At 39.2% G+C, this 21,556-nt stretch overlaps 1 protein-coding gene across 3 annotated transcripts in view; it reads right to left on the bottom strand.

The window, feature by feature from the left end:
• LOC117508769 (cyclin-dependent kinase-like 1) overlaps positions 1–21,556 on the bottom strand; it is a 47,680-nt gene that overhangs the window by 23,158 nt on the left and 2,966 nt on the right. Inside the window, exons 3-6 of one of the 3 annotated variants that reach the window (XM_034168601.1) lie at positions 15,107–15,228; positions 12,197–12,269; positions 6,096–6,186; positions 5,578–5,775 (exon numbers count right to left, since the gene is read on the bottom strand). In XM_034168601.1, coding sequence (XP_034024492.1) covers positions 5,578–5,775; positions 6,096–6,186; positions 12,197–12,269; positions 15,107–15,228 — 484 coding nt within the window. Of the gene's footprint in view, positions 1–5,577; positions 5,779–6,083; positions 6,187–12,196; positions 12,270–15,106; positions 15,229–21,556 lie in introns of all 3 variants that reach the window. The other 2 variants (XM_034168600.1, XM_034168599.1) reach the window with 2 other exon arrangements.

Here is a 21,556-nt window from a genome sequence, read left to right on the forward strand (position 1 = left end):
CTGATGGACTACCCAGCAGTGGGGAATAAGTTTCATTACACTAGAAGTCTTTCAGAAAGCGCTGTAACTAGGTTTAAGGATATGATTCCTTCTTTATGTTCTCTAATGCCATATACCAACACAGTGCAGAGTAGCTACCTAAACTCTGTAAGGGAGATAGAGTATCTCGTCAATAGTTTTACATCCTCATTGAAGACAACTTTGGATGCTGTAGCTCCTCTGAAAAAGAGAGCTTTAAATCAGAAGTGTCTGACTCCGTGGTATAACTCACAAACTCGTAGCTTAAAGCAGATAACCCGTAAGTTGGAGAGGAAATGGCGTCTCACTAATTTAGAAGATCTTCACTTAGCCTGGAAAAAGAGTCTGTTGCTCTATAAAAAAGCCCTTCGTAAAGCTAGGACATCTTTCTACTCATCACTAATTGAAGAAAATAAGAACAACCCCAGGTTTCTTTTCAGCACTGTAGCCAGGCTGACAAAGAGTCAGAGCTCTATTGAGCTGAGTATTCCATTAACTTTAACTAGTAATGACTTCATGACTTTCTTTGCTAACAAAATTTTAACTATTAGAGAAAAAATTACTCATAACCATCCCAAAGACGTATCGTTATCTTTGGCTGCTTTCAGTGATGCCGGTATTTGGTTAGACTCTTTCTCTCCGATTGTTCTGTCTGAGTTATTCTCATTAGTTACTTCATCCAAACCATCAACATGTTTATTAGACCCCATTCCTACCAGGCTGCTCAAGGAAGCCCTACCATTATTTAATGCTTCGATCTTAAATATGATCAATCTATCTTTGTTAGTTGGCTATGTACCACAGGCTTTTAAGGTGGCAGTAATTAAACCATTACTTAAAAAGCCATCACTTGACCCAGCTATCTTAGCTAATTATAGGCCAATCTCCAACCTTCCTTTTCTCTCAAAAATTCTTGAAAGGGTAGTTGTAAAACAGCTAACTGATCATCTGCAGAGGAATGGTCTATTTGAAGAGTTTCAGTCAGGTTTTAGAATTCATCATAGTACAGAAACAGCATTAGTGAAGGTTACAAATGATCTTCTTATGGCCTCGGACAGTGGACTCATCTCTGTGCTTGTTCTGTTAGATCTCAGTGCTGCTTTTGATACTGTTGACCATAAAATTTTATTACAGAGATTAGAGCATGCCATAGGTATTAAAGGCACTACGCTGCGGTGGTTTGAATCATATTTGTCTAATAGATTACAATTTGTTCATGTAAATGGGGAATCTTCTTCACAGACTAAAGTTAATTATGGAGTTCCACAAGGTTCTGTGCTAGGACCAATTTTATTCACTTTATACATGCTTCCCTTAGGCAGTATTATTAGACGGTATTGCTTAAATTTTCATTGTTACGCAGATGATACCCAGCTTTATCTATCCATGAAGCCAGAGGACACACACCAATTAGCTAAACTGCAGGATTGTCTTACAGACATAAAGACATGGATGACCTCTAATTTCCTGCTTTTAAACTCAGATAAAACTGAAGTTATTGTACTTGGCCCCACAAATCTTAGAAACATGGTGTCTAACCAGATCCTTACTCTGGATGGCATTACCCTGACCTCTAGTAATACTGTGAGAAATCTTGGAGTCATTTTTGATCAGGATATGTCATTCAAAGTGCATATTAAACAAATATGTAGGACTGCTTTTTTGCATTTACGCAATATCTCTAAAATCAGAAAGGTCTTGTCTCAGAGTGATGCTGAAAAACTAATTCATGCATTTATTTCCTCTAGGCTGGACTATTGTAATTCATTATTATCAGGTTGTCCTAAAAGTTCCCTAAAAAGCCTTCAGTTAATTCAAAATGCTGCAGCTAGAGTACTGACGGGGACTAGAAGGAGAGACCATATCTCACCCATATTGGCCTCTCTTCATTGGCTTCCTGTTAATTCTAGAATAGAATTTAAAATTCTTCTTCTTACTTATAAGGTTTTGAATAATCAGGTCCCATCTTATCTTAGGGACCTCGTAGTACCATATTACCCCAATAGAGCGCTTCGCTCTCAGACTGCAGGCTTACTTGTAGTTCCTAGGGTTTGTAAGAGTAGAATGGGAGGCAGAGCCTTCAGCTTTCAGGCTCCTCTCCTGTGGAACCAGCTCCCAATTCAGATCAGGGAGACAGACACCCTCTCTACTTTTAAGATTAGGCTTAAAACTTTCCTTTTTGCTAAAGCTTATAGTTAGGGCTGGATCAGGTGACCCTGAACCATCCCTTAGTTATGCTGCTATAGACGTAGACTGCTGGGGGGTTCCCATGATGCACTGTTTCTTTTTCTTTTTGCTCTGTATGCACCACTCTGCATTTAATCATTAGTGATCGATCTCTGCTCCCCTCCACAGCATGTCTTTTTCCTGGTTCTCTCCCTCAGCCCCAACCAGTCCCAGCAGAAGACTGCCCCTCCCTGAGCCTGGTTCTGCTGGAGGTTTCTTCCTGTTAAAAGGGAGTTTTTCCTTCCCACTGTAGCCAAGTGCTTGCTCACAGGGGGTCGTTTTGACCGTTGGGGTTTTACATAATTATTGTATGGCCTTGCCTTGCAATATGGAGCGCCTTGGGGCAACTGTTTGTTGTGATTTGGCGCTATATAAAAAAAATTGATTGATTGATTGATTGATTGATCCAAAGTGTGATATGTGCAGCTGTCAGTGAGAACATGATAGGAAAATAAAACTGTGTATACGCCCTACTTCTGCCATTATAAAAAAATTCTAAATACTCTATGTAGACTTGAGAGAGAAGAGTGTACATGCTGCTGCATCCTGATGTGGATCACACCTCAGCACCACACCAGCTTCTAGTCTTATGTTTCAAACTGGGTGAATATTCTTATGATGATTGGCGAGACAATCCTCTCGAGCTCAACCACACATGTATGTTTTGATAGTGGAAGGAAACCAGGGTGCAGGACACCCACAGACATGGAACGAACACTTATGTAAATTCTACAGTGATGCTGAGTCTGCACTCAGGACAGAACATGGTACAAATCTAACTAAATTTCATCAAATATAAGTGTATATTTGTAAAAATTTTGCCAATAAAGGTTTGAACAGGGCTAAAATATTATTTGAGTCTGAATTAAATAAAACCTTTCAACAGGAAGAGCATGTAGAGATTAAGAATTACATTGCTTATCTCCAACTCCCATGTATTTACTTCCTCATGTTGGAAGATAAGATCAATGGCCTCCTGCACAGTAAAGCACAGATGGTGTGTTTGTGCTGTTTCGAGTTGCGTGTAACACTCACCACCCAACTCACAACTATTTGCCACAAACACGTCTCACAGCACCACAGCGTCGCCAGGATGTGGTGAGTGTTTTGGTCATGTTCCAAACACTAATCAATAAACTTCACTCATTGCCATGCCACATGACATCTGTGTGAGAGGCTGAAAAGCACCAGGTTGTTCATATACCAGAAATCCATGACAAAATGGGAAATACAGAGACAACGTTGATAAAACACTGGCCAGGAAGCAGCAGACGCTGCCACTGCCATGTTAAATTCCACTGACCACCACACACGGAGTGAAAAAGAAGATCCTTTATTGTCATTGTATACCCCGGGGTCTAGCTAGCGCAAACTTGCGTTATGGCCTGTTACAATATAATTTTGGACTGTTACACTTATTTGGGACTGTTACGCTTATTTTCAATACAGCGTAACAGGTCTGTAATCAACTGTTTCTGCAGCGCGACTCCAGTTTGAAGCGTGAATCAATGAAACAATTCTTCGATTCAATGGCTCGTGGCTCTTTGATTTGCTGCTGTTCAGAAGCGGTAAGTCCGCTTCTTAACCCCTCTCAAAGCCATTAAAATATCATGAGTCATTTTTGTGTGTATTAAAGTCGTTAACTGGGACTCATGTCTTGTTGCAGTCAACAAAAGAGAATCGTCCTCCGTTCCTTTGGCAGAGCTCCAAACACTGCGCGGCTCTCTGCTGAGACAGAGTCTGGTCGGAATTAATAACTTCAAAATGAATTGCCGCTTTAAATAAAATGACACCTCTTACAAACGTTGCAATACATTAATTTATTCATTTTTCATTCATTTATTCATGAGCTTCTGTAGTAGTTATTTATTCTCTGGTTTTGCTTTATTTATCTTCAGTGTCTTATTGTCAGGTTGTGTTCTGTTAGTCTTGGGTTTTATTTTCTGTTATCGTTTATTGTGTGTCAGTTATTCATTGCTTTATTATGTAGTCACCGGTTGTGCTTTCTGTTCAGCATTTATTCTCTGTTTAACCAATAGTTTGTTTTGCCACTTTACTGTATTCACTTTTCTGTATCAGGTCCACTCTAGTTTTAGTTATAATAATTAGTTTTCTTGTTTTCCACTTTTTGACTCGCCACTTTAGTTCTTAGTTTTGCCCTTTTGTTTTGTTCACGTTTATTATGGTTTTTCAAGCATGTCACGTTTGCACTGTTGGTTTTTCTGCCACTTATTTATCTTGCCACAGTTCACTTTGCTTTTTTCTCACTGCATTCCCTTGCACTTACCTTCGTCTTCCCTGGTCACGCCCCCTTCCAGAGCCTTCTACACAGCTGCACCTCATCACACCTTGATTAACTTGTTCCCTACTTAAGCCCACACAGCTCACTGCCAGATTGTTATATTTTTGCACTTTCCAGCCTCACATGACAGTCCTGTTCTGCTTAGTATTTTTGACCTTGCATATGTTAATCGATCTCCGCCTTGCTGAATCCCTGAACCTTGCTCATTTTTTGACTTTGCCTCTGTCTGTTGTACTCCTCATTGCCACTGTGTTTGAGCTCTGCTCGTTTTTCGATCTCGCCTCAGCCTGTTACCTGCCTTATACCTCTGCTACACTGACTGTTTCCCTGTGTAGTGAACCATTTGCAAGTAACCCGGATAAAGCCTTTTGACTCAAACCATCATGCCCGAGAGTCTGCATTTGCCTCCTACCGCTTTCTGTGTCAAGCCACCTCGTGTCCTGACACCAGCTATGCTCTATGGCTTAGAGATGGTGGCACTAACAAAAAGACAGGAGGCAGCGCTGAAGATGCTGCAAATTTCTTTGGGAGTAACAAGGATGGACAGGATTAGAAATGAAAATATCAGAAGGGCAGTACAGGTCAGACAATTTGGAGACAAAGTCGGAGACTGAGATGGTTTGGGCCACCAGGCAGGAGAAGAGCGAGGCCAAAGAGGAGGTTCATGGACATGCTGACTGAGGACATGCAGGAGGTTGGTGTGACAGAGGAAGACGCAGAGGACAGGGTGAGATAGAAACAGTTGACCTGTTGTGGCGACCCCTAACAGGAGCAACCAAACCTTTTAGCCACATGCTTCAAGTGTGTGCTTTAAGTAAATACCAGGAAATTAAACAAAAGACAATCTAAGCTGCTTCTCATGTTCAAACTTGTGATCCCAAACCCAGATGTCTCTGGAGTACAGCAAAAATAAATAAATTAGACTTGATGTTCCAGTACTTCTAAAGGGGAATGTAGTAACTGATGACAAAATCATCTGTCATGTGTAGGCTGTGGTGGATTACATGTGGATAAGAACGTTATCAGTATACCGAGTGTTTTTCTGATGAGGTAGAGCTGGTCAACATCAGACTTTCCAGGCCAGAGTGGATTCCCATTAAGCAGCTCAGCAAATACACATCCCAGCGCCCACACGTCAACGGGGGGCCCGTACTGAGTATCGCCAACCAGCAGCTCGGGAGCACGGTACCAGCGGGTTGCTACATAGTCTGTGTATTCATCCTCTGGACCTGCTGATGACAAACGGCAACAGGAGGACAGGTGGTCAGATCTTGTACTGACAGACACTGAATAATGAACACTAAATAAGATGATTCACTGTAATGAAGAGGATTACAGCACAGCCTGAGTGACCGCACATGAATGTATGGTCAAATAACACTGTAACCTAAGGCCTGAAAGGTAAACAGAGACACACGAACCAGCTGAGTTGCCTTCCTATGTGAGGAGGCCATCAGCAGGTGCTCGTGCGTGCTCCTTGTTGAATTAGGCATGAGAGAAACATTAAGGTTAAATGCACATAAGCGCACTCACTCACTGGATGACTTACTCAGAATACGGGCGAAGCCAAAGTCACAGAGCTTGATGACTCCAGCTTTGGTGAGGAGGATGTTCTCTGGCTTTACATCACGATGGATGCACTGCAAAGCACGCAGACAGGATCAGGATTCATGCAGCATGATACAATGACAGAGGCAGCGGCTTATATTCCCTCAATGACAATGGCTTACTGTATATGAAGACAGACAGTAGTGTAAGAGGACCACCAAAAGCAAGAGAACACGGTCAATAAATATACATACCAAAACACTGGAGCTGGAGCTTCACAAAGCCAAATTTGAGTTGTTCACTGTGGTATGGCAACTCTCACAAAGAACAAGATAATTCTTGATGTGGTGTACCAAAGACAAGCAATGTGCTAACCTTGGGGTAATTTTTGATCCTACGTCGTTCTTTGACCCCCCACATTAGAGACATTACGAGGACTGCTTTCTTCCATCTGTGAAATATAGCGAAGATTCGTCCCATCCTGACTATGGCTGATGCTGAGACTCTGATGCATGAATTTATCACTTCCAGATTCGACTACTGCAATGTTCTATTTTCTGGTTTACCGCAGTCCAGCATTAGGGGTCTTCAATTAGTTCAAAATGCTGCTGCCAGACTTCTGACACAAAGCAGAAGGTTTGACCATATTCAGGGATGAGATTGGCAAATTCGATTTTCAGAGGAAAATAAGCCAGGGTCCAGGGGCCACAGGCCCCGGCGGATCGAGGGCGGAGCCCTGGCCAGGCATTTTTGCTGTTTTAAAACATGTAAATTGCACTAAAATGATATTAAAAACTACTATAAATGCCAGGTGTTCATATCTATAATTCAAACTGTAAACCCTTACTACTCATTATAAACATATCCCTCTAAAATTCAAATGAAATGAAAAAATCTGGGAAAAAAAATCAAAGTCCAAACCTGTAAAAAAATTGGGCTAAGAACATGCATCAAAATAAACAATCATTACCTTAATGGGTGGGGAACCAATCGAGAAAACATTACTTTACAATCAATATTATAGGTCACGCACACATCCAATAATCACACTTCACAACTCATTCCTACATGTATATTTTAAGTATTGCTCACTCACCGCCAAGCTGACAACTCTATCAACTCTATCCACGGGATCCATATGCGATTAGATCCAAACAATACAGACATTGTGCTTTCCGGGGAAGGTCACATTTGCCTATGTAATCACCCACTTTCTCTGTTATGCGCTCCTCTTTCCTGCCTATTTTCACAGTTAATGTCACTGTTTTGTCCAGCCATGCCCATCGGAACTTGTTCTTCACCTCTTTATCAATTTCTAGGACCGCGGATTGTTCGCCTCTTGGAATTAATTTCGCCATTTTGCATTTGCAACACCGAAGAAAGGGCGGGAGAAACGCATATATAACCTTTGCGCTGATTGGTCATAAGCTCTGTAATAACCAATGAAAACGTGCGTAAGTAACCGCTTCAACTGCGTTTCAATTCCGTCTCGGTTTTTATGATTTGTTGGAGGGAAAACTACCGAATATTGAAAGTTGAAAGACTACACAGTTACTTCCCTTACACTACATGCTCATTGTGCACCTACTTCATACTGGTCACTGATCAGCACAGCGTTACTTCCGTGTTCGGCTGACTGACGGACTGATCGAACTTGCTGCGTCGACGATAACAAACAAAGACCACTCAGTGTTCTGAATAGATGACAATTTTATTAAACAAAGGTACTCCTGGCATTAATTTTTTTTTGCATTATTACCTCCCCCCAAAAATTTTCTCAAAGGATTTGGATGTTTCACAAAATCGACCCCCGGGACTGTCAAATCCGCGGATCCGCGGAAAAATCTCATCCCTGCATATTACACCCATTCTGGCATCCCTTCATTGGCTTCCTGTCTCTTTGAGGTCGGATTTTAAGATGCAGTTACTGGCCTATAAAATTGTTCACGGACTGGCACCTCCCTACCTGGCTGACATGGTTAAGCCCTACGTACCAGCTCTGGCCTTGCGTTCACAGGGTGCAGGACTGCTGTGTGTTCCTAGGGTGAGTAAAAAGTCTGCGGGTCACAGAGCCTTTTCCTATCGTGCCCCGGCTCTGTGGAACGATCTTCCAGCATGGATACAGCAGTCAGACTGGAGATTTTAAGTCCAGATTGAAGACTCATTTAACGCCGTTTTATCGTTAGTATTTTATGTGATTGTGGGTTTTCTTTTATTCTTTTTATCTTTTATGTTTTTATTCTTTTCTTGTGGTTTTTTTAATCATTTGATTCATGTTGCTCTGTTTTTTGTGTTGTGTGAAGCACCTTGAGGCGACCACGTCGTGAGTTGGCGCTATACAAATTACTAAAATTTGAATTTGAATTTGCTAACATATTATGATGATATGTAAATGCCAGAAGATGATTGTTTTGTGTATTACTGATAACATTTAACAGATGTTTAGAAGGATAATTATATACTCTTTTTGCACAGACTAGTTATGTAATAACATTTACAAAAACACACCTGATGCGTATATTCAAATGTTGTATGCAAAAACATATGTTGTGTGAAAAATGTATGCTGTTTTTTAAAAAATGCGATGAGACAAGAAACTGAAATTAAGGGTGAAAATTTAAGTAAAGTAATTAATTTTTAAAAAAGGAAACTTGTTAGGGCACTTTTGCTTTGCTTTCCTTGTGTCTCTTGTTGTTTTAGTTCCCTGGTGTGATGTCATGTTTGTATAAGTCTGTCTCTGTGTTGCTGGGCGGGGACTTTGTGTTTCCTCCTCCACCCTGCCCATCTGATCCTCGGCAGCTGCTGTCTGTGTTCACCTGCAACCAATCTGCAATCAAGCCTCTGCAGGATTTAACCACGGCTCAGAGATCGAGATGTTGCTAGATCTTTCAGTCTCCATTGTGGTACTGACATCTAGGCCTCATCTCTGAAGATTTGTATTTTTGGTGGTGTTTTCCTGAAACCTCTGCTTACCTGTTCTCTCTGTGCTTCAGATCTGTCATGACTGATCCACCCATATTCAACTCCTTTGCCTACCCTGCCCAGCTGTTCCTGTCCTCTGCTATTAGACAACTCCAGCCAAGCCTGCCTACATCTCACCCAAAATAAACTGTAAAAGGCTGTTCTGTTTTCAGGTTGTGTTTGCATTTTGGGCTCTATCTGTCAGCTCCTGGGTCACCCTAACAAAAATGGAATTAAATCAAACATAGCAGAGGAAAATTCTGATGATTTGGGTTTTTACAAAAAGACTGGCTCAAAGAAAGCTCTGACAGAGGGCCTAAGCAGGAAGAAAAAATAAAAACAAGACCAACATATGATGTCTTCTGCCACATAAGGTGATAAAGCAGATGGTCCAAACTATCCCTTGTTGATCCTGTTAGTGCAATGAGTAAGTTGGATATTTTTTGCCCGAAATAGGAGGAACTTTAATTTTTACCCCCCCCCCGTTCAAACTGAAATTAACCTTTGTCACCACTGTTACTGTTTTACTACCTGTCTCTATAATGTTAGGTTGTAGAAAACATTCATTATTAGGTGCAGACAAATAATGTGGCAAGTGTCAATAATACAAGTTTACAGAATTTTAAAACTGATACATATGTAATCTTTGATTAACCTTTACCTACTACTCTGAAAAAGTAATAAAAAGGCACAAAGAGTAACACTAGTTAAGAAAACAATGGCCTCATGGAAGAATACTTTGTAAACTTCCTGTATATTTGTATTATCAATTGTGTCGGTAGCATGGCCCAGCACAGGGTCACCCCTTTGAGTCTGGTCTGCTTGAGGTTTCTTCCTCAAGTCATCAGAGGGAGTTTTTCCTTACTCCTGTCGCCTGTGTGCTTGCTCTTGGGGTTGGTAAGGTTAGACCTTACTTGTATGAAGCGCCTTGAGGAAACTTTGTTATGATTTGGTACTATCTAAATTAAATAAATTGAAATAAATTGAATTGAAACTTTGAATTGGGACTTTTTTGATGTCTGCAGCCTTAGTGGGTGTCACCCACATGCACTTGTTCTGAACCTTGGGACAAATCAGACAACACTGCTTCTTACCCTGTGAACCTTCAGGTACCTAATTCTCTTCACTCGTCTAGAGGGAGACAGGGGGGTTTAATGCCTCCCACATCAGTCTGACATACTCATGTGGAGCCATGGGAGTTAGCTTTGTGACTCTTGCAAATTTCCACATTGTGGAACTAATAAAGGAAAATCTATGGTCATCCTAACTTAAATTAGTATCATTAGGCTGTATTAATAAATTTAGAACTGTATTACAATTCACATTGCAGAGTTAAACAAGATAATATGAACATAACTAGAGCACCGCTCTTATAGAGCATAAACCTCCACCAACACTAGTTTCCATCCATCCATCCATCCATTTTTTTCCGCTTTATCCGGAGTCGGGTCGCGGGGGCAGCAGCTCAAGCAAAGCCGCCCAGACCTCCCCATCCACACACACCTCTCCCAGCTCCTCCGGGGGAACCCCAAGGCGTTCCCAAGCCAGCCGAGAGATGTAGTCCCTCCAGCGTGTCCTGGGTCTTCCCCGGGGCCTCCTCCCAGTGGGATGTGCCCGGAACACCTCTCCAGTGAGGCGTCCAGGGGGCATCCGGAAAAGATGCCCGAGCCACCTCAACTGACTCCTTTCGACGTGGAGGAGCAGCGGCTCGACTCCAAGCTCCTCACCCTATCTCTAAGGGTGAGGAGCTCGGAACACTAGTTTCCAATTCCACAAATTTTTACCTTGGAAAAAAATTCAAGGTTAAAGTCCTGTTACAAGTGACTTTTCATAAGCTAAAATATAATACAACATGTAGATCAAAAGGGCTTTTCAATGTTAAAATTAAATATCCACTAAATCTGCAATGTGGATCAGATGCAAATAGTCTACTTACTGAGAGTGCCAGTTTACGCCTCACTGTCATAAATGAGAGTAATTGAGGTACTTTTGACTGAGATATAATGCAAAATGTACACCAAATAGGCTTTTGAATATTAAATTCAAATGTCCACTAAATACACAACCTGGATCAGATCCGGATCAAACTTTGCCAGGTGATAGTGAGTGCCAGTCTGCACCTTATGGCTTAGTGTTTAGCACTGTTGCATCACAGCAAAAAGGTCGTAGGATCACTTCTTCCTCGGACCTTTCTGTGTGGAGTTTGCAGGTTCTCCCTGTGTTCATGTGGGTTCTGTCTTCCTCTCCTTTCCAAAGACATGGAGGTTTGTTGAACTGGTGACTCTAATCATTGACTGTAATTGTCAATGTGTGGGTTTCTCTGTCTATACATGGACCTTTGATAAAATGAACCCCTCTTCTTGCCCAGTGACCATTGGGATAAGCAATTAAAGAAAATGAATAAAGTCCTGAATTAATCTGTTAGTACAAGTGGTTCTTGCCTGAGGCCCAGTATACAGTTAGGTCTGAATATATCTCTATATATATTTGGAAATTGACAGCTTATTTTAGTAGGGTGTTGAAAAATTAAAGCTTGCTGAAATCAAATAATGAGCTTGTATTTCTCATTTGCTGTCAAGTCTAAGAGTGACAAACAGTAATAATAACACTCTGTCAATGTCCAAATACAGGATATGGAAATGAAACTCAAATACAGTGAGGAAAATAAGTATTTGAACACCCTACGATTTTGCAAGTTCTCCCACTTAGAAATCATGGAGGGGTCTGAAATTTTCATCTTAGGTGCATGCTGCAAATAAGTATTTGAACACCTGTTAAAATCAATGTTAATATTTGGTACAGTAGACTTTGTTTGCAATTACAGAGGTCAAATGTTTCTTGTAGTTTTTCACCAGGTTTGCACACACTGCAGCAGGGATTTTGGTCCACTCCTCCATACAGATCTTCTCCAGATCTTTCAGGTTTGGAGTTTCAGCTCCATCCAAAGATTTTCTATTGAGTTCAGGTCTGGAGACTGGCCAGGCCACTCCAGGACCTTGAAATGCACCTAAGATGAAAATTTCAGACCCCTCCATGATTTCTAAGTGGGAGAACTTGCAAAATCACAGGATGTTCAAGCACTTATTTTCCTCACTGTATATATTAATCTACATTAAATGCCATATTCAAAAATGTACCAACATTATGTTTGTGGCAGAAGTTAACAGCCTGCAGAGTCTGCCATACGATGCTTTTCAGCTGAGCCTCGGGTACACTGTGGAGAACAAAAGCACAGAGGAACACTGATTACTGTGAAAGGAGCCACACACATCTTATTAAAATCACTCTGTAACATTTGTCACTGAAAAGTTTAAAAAGTGGGGATGCAAATGGACTGCATTTATACAGCGCTTTTCCATCTGCATCAGACGCTCAAAGCGCTTTACAAATAATGCCTCACATTCACCCTGATGTCAAGGTGCTGTCATACAAGGCGCTCACTACACACGGGGAGCAACTAGGGGATTAAGGACCTTGCCCAAGGGCCCTTAGTGATTTTCCAAGTCAGGCTGGGGTTTGAACCAAGGATCCTCTGGTCTCAAGCCCTCTTGTCACCTGGATGACCTTATTTGGCCTGTTTCTACTAGCAACAGTGTGTTTGTTTGCACAAGTAGCTGAAATTTCTGCTGCACAGTCTTGTGGGAAAGGAAACCCTTTAGTCTGCCAGCAGATACACATCGTGACGTGTGTGGGTTGTGCAATTTTTCATGACTGAAACCATGCTTTCCTTTCTTTTGCAACCACAGATTAAAGAAGTGTGTGCTGACAGCAGAGATACTTCAACATCTCATTCAAACATTAGTTCCTGCTGCTCATTGCCATACTGTTCTCTGAGTTGCTGTGGATTCTTTTAACGTGTTATAAACTTTGCGCAACATCCCATGACAATCAATAACCAGTATCTTGTGGAGTTCCTTTAACAATAATGTGTACATTTGTGTGGGAACATGCGAATTACACAGTATTAATTTGAAAGTTTCAGAGACTGTTTGGCGTTTGTGTAAGTATGCACTTTCCACGTTGGTATATGACTGAATTACAAAGTAAATGCAGACAGACAGACAGACAGACAGACAGACAGACAGACAGACAGACAGACAGACAGACAGACAGACAGACAGACAGATAGATAGATAGATAGATAGATAGATAGATAGATAGATAGATAGATAGATAGATAGATAGATAGATAGATAGATATGCTTTGAAGAATTCCTCATAGGCTACAACGAACCACAATGTTTAAAAAAGAAAAGAACAAAAACAGCTGTTTTTAAATGGCAAAAAAATGCTAGCTGTGGTTATCAGAATGATTCTGTAAAAAAATACAAATAAAAAAAAAAATACAGCAAAAATACCTAAATACCTTTACAGAACAACCTGTAAATTTTATGGTATAAAGGTGTTGTGATTTACAATTATTTACATTTTAAATGTGTAAATCCAACATTTTTTTCTTTTGCTAAATTAACATTATCACGAAACATTTCTGTACAATTTAAATGCAGCTGTTACTTACTGAAGTTTCAGTCACGTTTTGTTACTCCCATTCTGCTTAAGGCCACCACAGGAGGTTTGAAATGGGAGCCACATGTTGATCTAGTTTTTGTAACACAGCCTTGGCCTCTGGCAGCTTGGAAACTGGGATGTTTTGCTTGGAAGACAAGTACGCTTACATTTCCGCCACTGTGCTGTCACAGAGTAGGAACTTTCACTGAAAATATAGTGATTTCTATATCATATTGCCGTATTTTTTTACTGTATTTGTACAAAGTATGTTAATATGATGAATTCTGAAAAAATAACACCTGTTTAGAAATAATTCAACTAAATGAGAAAGTATGTTCAAACGATAGATAGATAGATAGATAGATAGATAGATAGATAGATAGATAGATAGATAGATAGATAGATAGATAGATAGATAGATAGATAGATAGATAGATAGATAGATAGATAGATAGATAGATAGATAGATAGATAGATAGATAGATAGATAGATAGATAGATAGATAGATAGATAGATAGATAGATAGATAGATAGATAGATAGATAGATAGATAGATAGATAGATAGATAGATAGATAGATAGATAGATAGATAGATAGATAGATAGATAGATAGATAGATAGATAGATAGATAGATAGATAGATAGATAGATAGATAGATAGATAGATAGATAGATAGATAGATAGAATAAAATACCAATGAAGCCATTTCCTGCAGCTTCATAGGCATTAGAGACTAGGAAAAATATCATCTGAAAAAAAAAACATTCCACAAACTGATTTTTTTTATTAAAAATAAATAAATATTTACTGTTGTATTTGTATGATGAGTGCTTTTTATTTTATTTTTTACACAATAATAAATAACGTCTTAGCTGTTTTCTTGACGATAAAAAAAACAACAAAATATTGTCACGATTCATGCGAACCATCAGCTGAAGTTGTCTGTGAACTTTCCCCAAGGAAATAGTGCTTTTAAACCTTTATATGATGTTGGATATTCCATCAAGTTTCACGTTATATAGGCTTTGAAGGATTACATCAAAACTACTTCATGGATTCTCACCAAATTTTCACCATGGATACATACTAGGCCATGGAAGACTCGATTGAATTTTGGAGGTGATCCAGATCCGGATTCTGGATCATGATTTTCCCTTTATCTAGGCTTTGAAGGATTACTTCAAAACTATTTCATGGATTTTGACCACATGTGCACCACAGATAATTAGGCCATGGAAGATCTCACTGAATTTTGGAGGTGATCCGGATCCGGATTGGTGGACGTCAGAAATCTGTTTGCTCTTGTTTCAGCCTGCGTTCGGGTCATTTTAACCATTTCATAAGCAAACAAAGACTCACTACCATCCTTTATTTGTGCACTCTATGGATGACACTGCTTAAAGTACATATTTATCAGTACTAAATTTGATCTCTGGGGAAACCCCTGGGGAGCCTCGGGATCATAACAGTTCAGTAGGTTACATGGCAGCTAATAACAACATGTGACACTTCTAAACCACTATGCTACCCCAGACTTACCCTTTTGGGTGTCTGTCCAGCTCGTTTAGGACTGTCTGCTCACAGAATTCAAACACCAAGTGGAGCCGCCGTTTTCTCCTGAAGACCTCCAACAGGTTGACAAGATTGATGTGCTTCAGCTGCTGTCGGGCAAATGGAGGAAATGGATGTCAGTTCTCTATATAAACTCGGTGTGCAAAATGGTTCATTTAAATGTCAGTGAACCTACACTATGACTGCAGTTTCTGCAATCAATCAATTCTTAAAATGTACCTGCAGAAACCACAACATTACTAATTTTCACTTTTTCCTCTTCCAGTGCCAGTTCTAAAACTAAAACTTGAACTGGCTGATACACAGTAACAATCTGTTACCAACGCCCTTTTGTCTTTTTGTGTTAAAATCTACAAACTTCACTCTATGAAACTGCCTGTTTTTCACCAGTTACTTACAATACAAATGTGGTCGATCAGCTCTTTTATCTGAGATCGAGCCAGCCTTCCAAATTATCTCAAATTCAACTAGTTTATTAAAAACTACTGCTGTCAGGCGATTAAGAAAAAAAATCTAAAAATTAATCGCATGTCTCAGTTTTTTGAAAATATCACCACTCAAATCACAAGGCACATATAGCATACAAATATTAGGCTCTCAGAAACACAAAAATAATCAACAATTTCACTCATTTAAAACAAGTACAGAAATATTTTAATCTATAAACATAAACTGTGCAATCCATGAACTTTGGAAAACTTGTGCACCATAAACACACTGAGCATGATTTACTGCTGAACTACATAGTGTTTTTTCAAAAGTTTTTATCATATCAATTAATGTAGTGCACAGTAAAATCACCAGAGTTAAATTAACACTGACAGTGTCATATGGTCCCACTCTGGCCAGAGTAGGACCACATGTACACTGGCAGTGTTAATTTAACACCATCAGTGTTAGTTTTACACTGTTGAATTTACTTTGTGGTGTGTGTGACACAGCAATTTTCAATTTGTGTATGAGGTGGTTTGTTTTTCTGATTTTGCAATACAGCTGTAATCCGGGGCCATTGAGGAGTGTGTGTGTGTGTGTGTGTGTGTGTGTGTGTGTGTGTGTGTGTTTGGGGGGCAGGAGGGGTAATAACCAAATAAAATTACGGTATCCGAAGGGGCCAGTTATGTTTATTACATAAGTCAGAGAAGTCTGTGTCAGTCCTAAATTCTTTTTTTTTGTAATTTATTTTTTATGAGCATTTTGTGTCAAATATATACATAACATGTACCATAGCCGCTGTGTGTTCATCATCCTCATACTATCAACATCAATTCACAATCAAAAAAGCAATATTTAAAAAAAAAAAAAAAAAAAAAACGCAAACAGAACCAAAACAATTAGCGAGTAGACTGTTGTTAAAACTTACCTAATGATCTGAGAAAACAAAATCAGGCCTATGAGGTATTATATAGCTGATCCAATTTATCCAGTGTGAGGTAAACTGCTGCAATTTGTAGTTGACACACGCTATATTTTCCATTTTGTAATGTCCACTGTAATGTCCATCCATCCAGTGAAATTCAGACTTTCCTATAATAACTATTTCCTGGTTAATGCCTTTTTAGCTGTGACCAACAAAATGTTCAACAAATATTTGTCTTTTTTAATAATTTCTGGGGTAAATTTCCAAAATATATAATCTTCATCTCAAGAGGCATTACATCCTTGAAAATGTCTTGTAGAACCATGTCTATTTCTCTCCAGACATCCTTGATAACCGGGCAGTCCCAGAAAATGTGGTGGTGGTTTGCATGTTGGTTACCACAGTTTCTCCAACATACAGGGGGAGCTCCACTGTAGTGAGATTTCTGAGCGGGTGTAATAATATACCTTGTCAGATTTTTCCAGCTGAATTTCCTCCAGATTTGTGAACGAGTACATTTCCAATGATATCTCCACATTGTTGTCCATTCCTCCTCAGATATACTTATTCCTTGTTTTTGCTCCCATTTTTCTTTAATGTATGTAGTTGACTGTGTTTTAAGGTTGAACAAGCCTTTGTATGGACATGATATAATTCTACCATTTGTATCAGATTTATATGCTTTCCTAAACATTTCTATAAAACTCACCTTTGCTTCTGAGACATTTTTCATTTTCATATTAATATAGTGTTGTAACTGCAGATAGCAGTAGAAATCCTGTTTTCTAAAAGGTACCTTTCTTTAATTGTATCAGTCAGCAAGGGCGTAGGTTTGGTCTCAGCTTTGGTAGGGACAATACCACCCCCCGCCCCCCCCCCCGGCCCCCCTGCACACCACCACCACCCCCTAACCCACTCATACCATTAGACACAAGTACAGCATAATACATAACATATGACGACATAATGCTGAATAATTTAACACTTTATTTACAATATTAAGTGTGTAGGCAAACAAACAAATAGCTTAAATAACAAAATTGCACCCAAAATCACAAATCTATTCTATAGGCCTACACCTGAGAGAACAAGACAACAACAAAAAAAAAATACTTGTGGAGCTAACAAAAAAAAAAAAAAAAAGTTTTTGCAACCAAGATGTATAATCTATTCTCTTCATCAATAATGCAGTTGTAGGTATCTGGCAACCTAATTTGCCAAAAAAAAGGGCTTTCCAATGATATATGGTGTATTACGGTAAACGTAAGCCTGTGATGTCATAACGCAGAGGAAAAACACGGAAGTTTCACACTAGTGCGCCGCTGATTCTCATTACCGTAAATTCTCATGTAAGCCCTCACGCTGAAAAATTTCAACACTGACAGCAAGCCAAGAACCCGTGGTTTCCAACAGTATGCTATATGTTGCATATATTACGGTAAAGTGCGTTCGGTGACTTTTGAAACGAGGGAAAAGTATGAAAAAGAGCGCAAAAGTGACAGAAAAGTACAGAGATAGACAGCAAACATAAATGTAGTAATTTCTGAGGAAAAGGCAGGATGTTAGTGTCATTTGTGAAGGTGTGTGTGCGTGTTTGTGTTGGTGTGCAGTTTAAATGTGGCGCACAGCATTGTTCTCCAGCCCCGCCCCCCCCTTCTTGTTTTTCTGCACCGGAGCAGTGTTGCCAGATATGAAATATGAAACTATCGTACCAAAACCTCAAAATGATCGTATTTTGGGAGAAATTATCGTACACAAACAAAATGCATATAACGTAGCTATTTTAGCGTTTTTTTTTAATTTACAAGGAATTTTCTGTCACATTTTTAAACAGTAATTATAGTAATGGGGAAACTATGGCACAAAAAGAATGCAAATGCACTACCAGACTAGAAAGATTTTTTTTTTCTGTGAAGGGACACTAACGTGTTAATTACCAGACTAGAAAGAGTCGAATTCAACCTCGAGGTCGCTGTCGTCATCCGATGCCACTTGTGCAGATTTTGAACACAGAAAAAATGTTGACACCTCCATAAGGAACTTGAACTTTTATTTTTCTTGTATCTCTCTTTGCTCTTGTGTTTTGTTCGTTTGTTATTGCATTTGTTGAAATAAAGTTTCGAAAAAAAAAAAGCTGATGTTGGTTGGGGAATCTTCCTGTCACGGCACAGATTGGATGGAACTCATTACTTTGTATGAGGGGGCGGGCTTTCAAATGACTTTGTCCCGGTCGCCCAAAGCCAGCATTTGATGCCGCCTGAGTGCAACACCTGCAAAATGATTCTTGAGTGTCAGAGAGAGATGCGTGTTTGGGCAACCAACTGAAATTATCGTACATATTGGATTTTTTCCCATTATTGATCGTACATCGTACAGAGGGCAAAACTATCGTACAAATACGATAATTATCGTACATCTGGCAACACTGCACCGGAGCCACCCATCCTCTACGCTCTGGGACCTCCCACTTTACAAATTAAGTACTGCTTTTCACGAGATGCGCTTTGTTTACGTCCATGTGAGAACGTGAGCCAATGAAATTGCAACATGGGTAACCCTGTCACTCTGGCACGTCGAAAACACAAAACGTGACGACTAAAATTATAGTATCGAGTTCGCAAAAAAATAGTGAATAATTTTGTTATATAAAAAAATGCTAAATATTGGTAGGGACTATTTTGCCATCCCAGATCTTGGTTGTGACTTGTCCCTATGGTCCATATGCAAACCTATGCCCCTGTCAGTCAGTCATAAATTCTGGTTAAAGCTAGAATGCCGGCAATCTTCAATAGATAAAATATAGTCTGAAGTTTAATATATATAAACTACATCATATTTAGAACCCATTAAATTTTTTTAGGAATTTTTAATTTGTGGGAACATACATAATTTGTGGGAAATCCATAGCGTATTTCGCCCCAGTAAACGTCAAAACCTGCAGACGAATTCAAGCCGGAAGTGCGCCTGCGCTTGCGCAGATGCACTTAATAACGCAAATAATCAGATAATAACAGACTCAGATAATAACCATAACTGTACACCGTCAGACACCAGTCACCAGGCAACTCACCTGTCCAAAAGCAGTGCTGCAAAATCTTCATGAGTTCAATCGCCAGTCTTCTGTCGCTGCAGCTAGCGGTGAAACCCCCCCCACGTGAACTGCGACGTCACCCCGATGGCGTCCTGGCTTTCGAATTTTTGGCATGTGCCAATAATTCAGAATTTGTTTCGATACGAATGAATTTTAATCATGTTCAGACCAGTGTTGCCACAGTTACTTTGAAAAAGTAATCCAATTACTGATTACTCCTTGAAAAAGTAACTTAGTTACTTTACTGATTACTCAATTGGAAAAGTAACTAAGTTAGATTACTAGTTACTTTTTTAGTTACTTTCCCCAGCTGCCGACAACAACTCTCTGCCACCTGAACATGACAATGATACCTGTTTTGCAAAAACTCACTTTATAGTCACCCTTTCTTGGCTTCAATGAAAATAAATACTTGATTAATAAAAAGTAAAATAAAGACCTCTTTCCTGACCTCATATTTAACCATTGACAGCACTGTAACAGTAAAACTTGCAATTTCTAACCTACATTGTTTATAAATGTAACTATTAAATTCATTCTAACATTTTTCTAACATTTAAATTCTCTCTAAACATTTTACTTGTCGAAATTATTATTATTTTAAGTAGTATTAGTAGTTGTAGTAAAAAAAAGGCTTCAAAACTGGACCTTTAATCTAGGGGTGTTGTGGGGGGGCACATCCTTGCCCCACGCCCCCATTCCACCTGGATTCGCCCCTGCTTTGGCGTTTGAGCACAAAGAATGGATAACATTTATTTATGCAGAAAACATGACCAGATTTACAGGTAAGAAAGTTTTATTGTGTTTTCACATCATGTGGTCCTCAGAAAGAGAGTTTAGGTGCATCTGGGTGGAAAATAGTGTTAGTTGTTGACACGTCACAGAGGATCAGCTGTTTTTAGCAGAAGATATGGAGCGGCTCTGAGAAAAAAAAGCATAAAAATGTCTTTGTAAAGCTCAGTGCAGGTGTGCTGTTGTCACTGTGCTTTAAGAGGTGAGGACGAGTCATAGCTGCTGCAAAAACCACAGATGAAAAGCTCACAGCTCGCTTAAAGTGGGCAGTTCAGTCGAACCCCGACCTCCTGCCCACAGACCAAGTTTAATGCTGCTATCGACCCACAATGCAAAAATAATAGTAACGCACACTGGCTTGGAGAAGTAACTTTAATCTGATTACTGATTTGGAGAGATTAACGCGTTAGATTACTCGTTACTAAAAAAAGTGGTCAGATTAGAGTAACGCGTTACAAAATTCTAATAATCGTCTCAATTTCAATATGCTTCCTGGCACTCTAGCTTTAAATCACAAGAATATCTGTGAAAACATAGAACTGTGGGATGTATGGTATGTAAAATATTAAATATCAAACACATGAAAATACAAAAGATAGATAAAAAAAAAATTATATGGCACAATATGATCCCTTCAACAATTATCTTATTAGATCTAAGAAAACTTTGACACTCATAAACCTGCAAGAGCTCAATGTGCCTGTTAATTAACAATTGTTAAAACCAGTGTGTCACTGCAAAGCGTCAGTTTATACACAAAACTCCCACATTTGAGATATATTTTTGTCAGTTCTTACAGCAAGTTACCAATGTTCAAGCTTTGCAGGACTATTGTAGACTATTTACTAAAACACCCTTTTGTATTCCCCAAAATGTAATGTTTGTATTATAGATTACATCCAACATTCATCATGTTTTCTGAAAAACACTTCACTGTTTATTAAACATAATTCTACTAACAAACTGAAAAAAATTCAAGTTAATAATGAAAATAATTGTTAAATATAGAATCTGACCAACCATTAACACATTACAACAACAAAACCTGTACAAAGTTTCAATAAGATTAGTTCATTACAGTCTGGCAAAAACACAAACAGCTTAATACAGCTAATAATAAAACACTATACATGCACAGTATATGCCTATTGCTAAAATATGAGAATTGAAAATCCGA

The sequence above is a fragment of the Thalassophryne amazonica genome, chromosome 4, assembly GCF_902500255.1.
Source record: "Thalassophryne amazonica chromosome 4, fThaAma1.1, whole genome shotgun sequence".
Lineage (NCBI taxonomy): Eukaryota > Metazoa > Chordata > Actinopteri > Batrachoidiformes > Batrachoididae > Thalassophryne > Thalassophryne amazonica.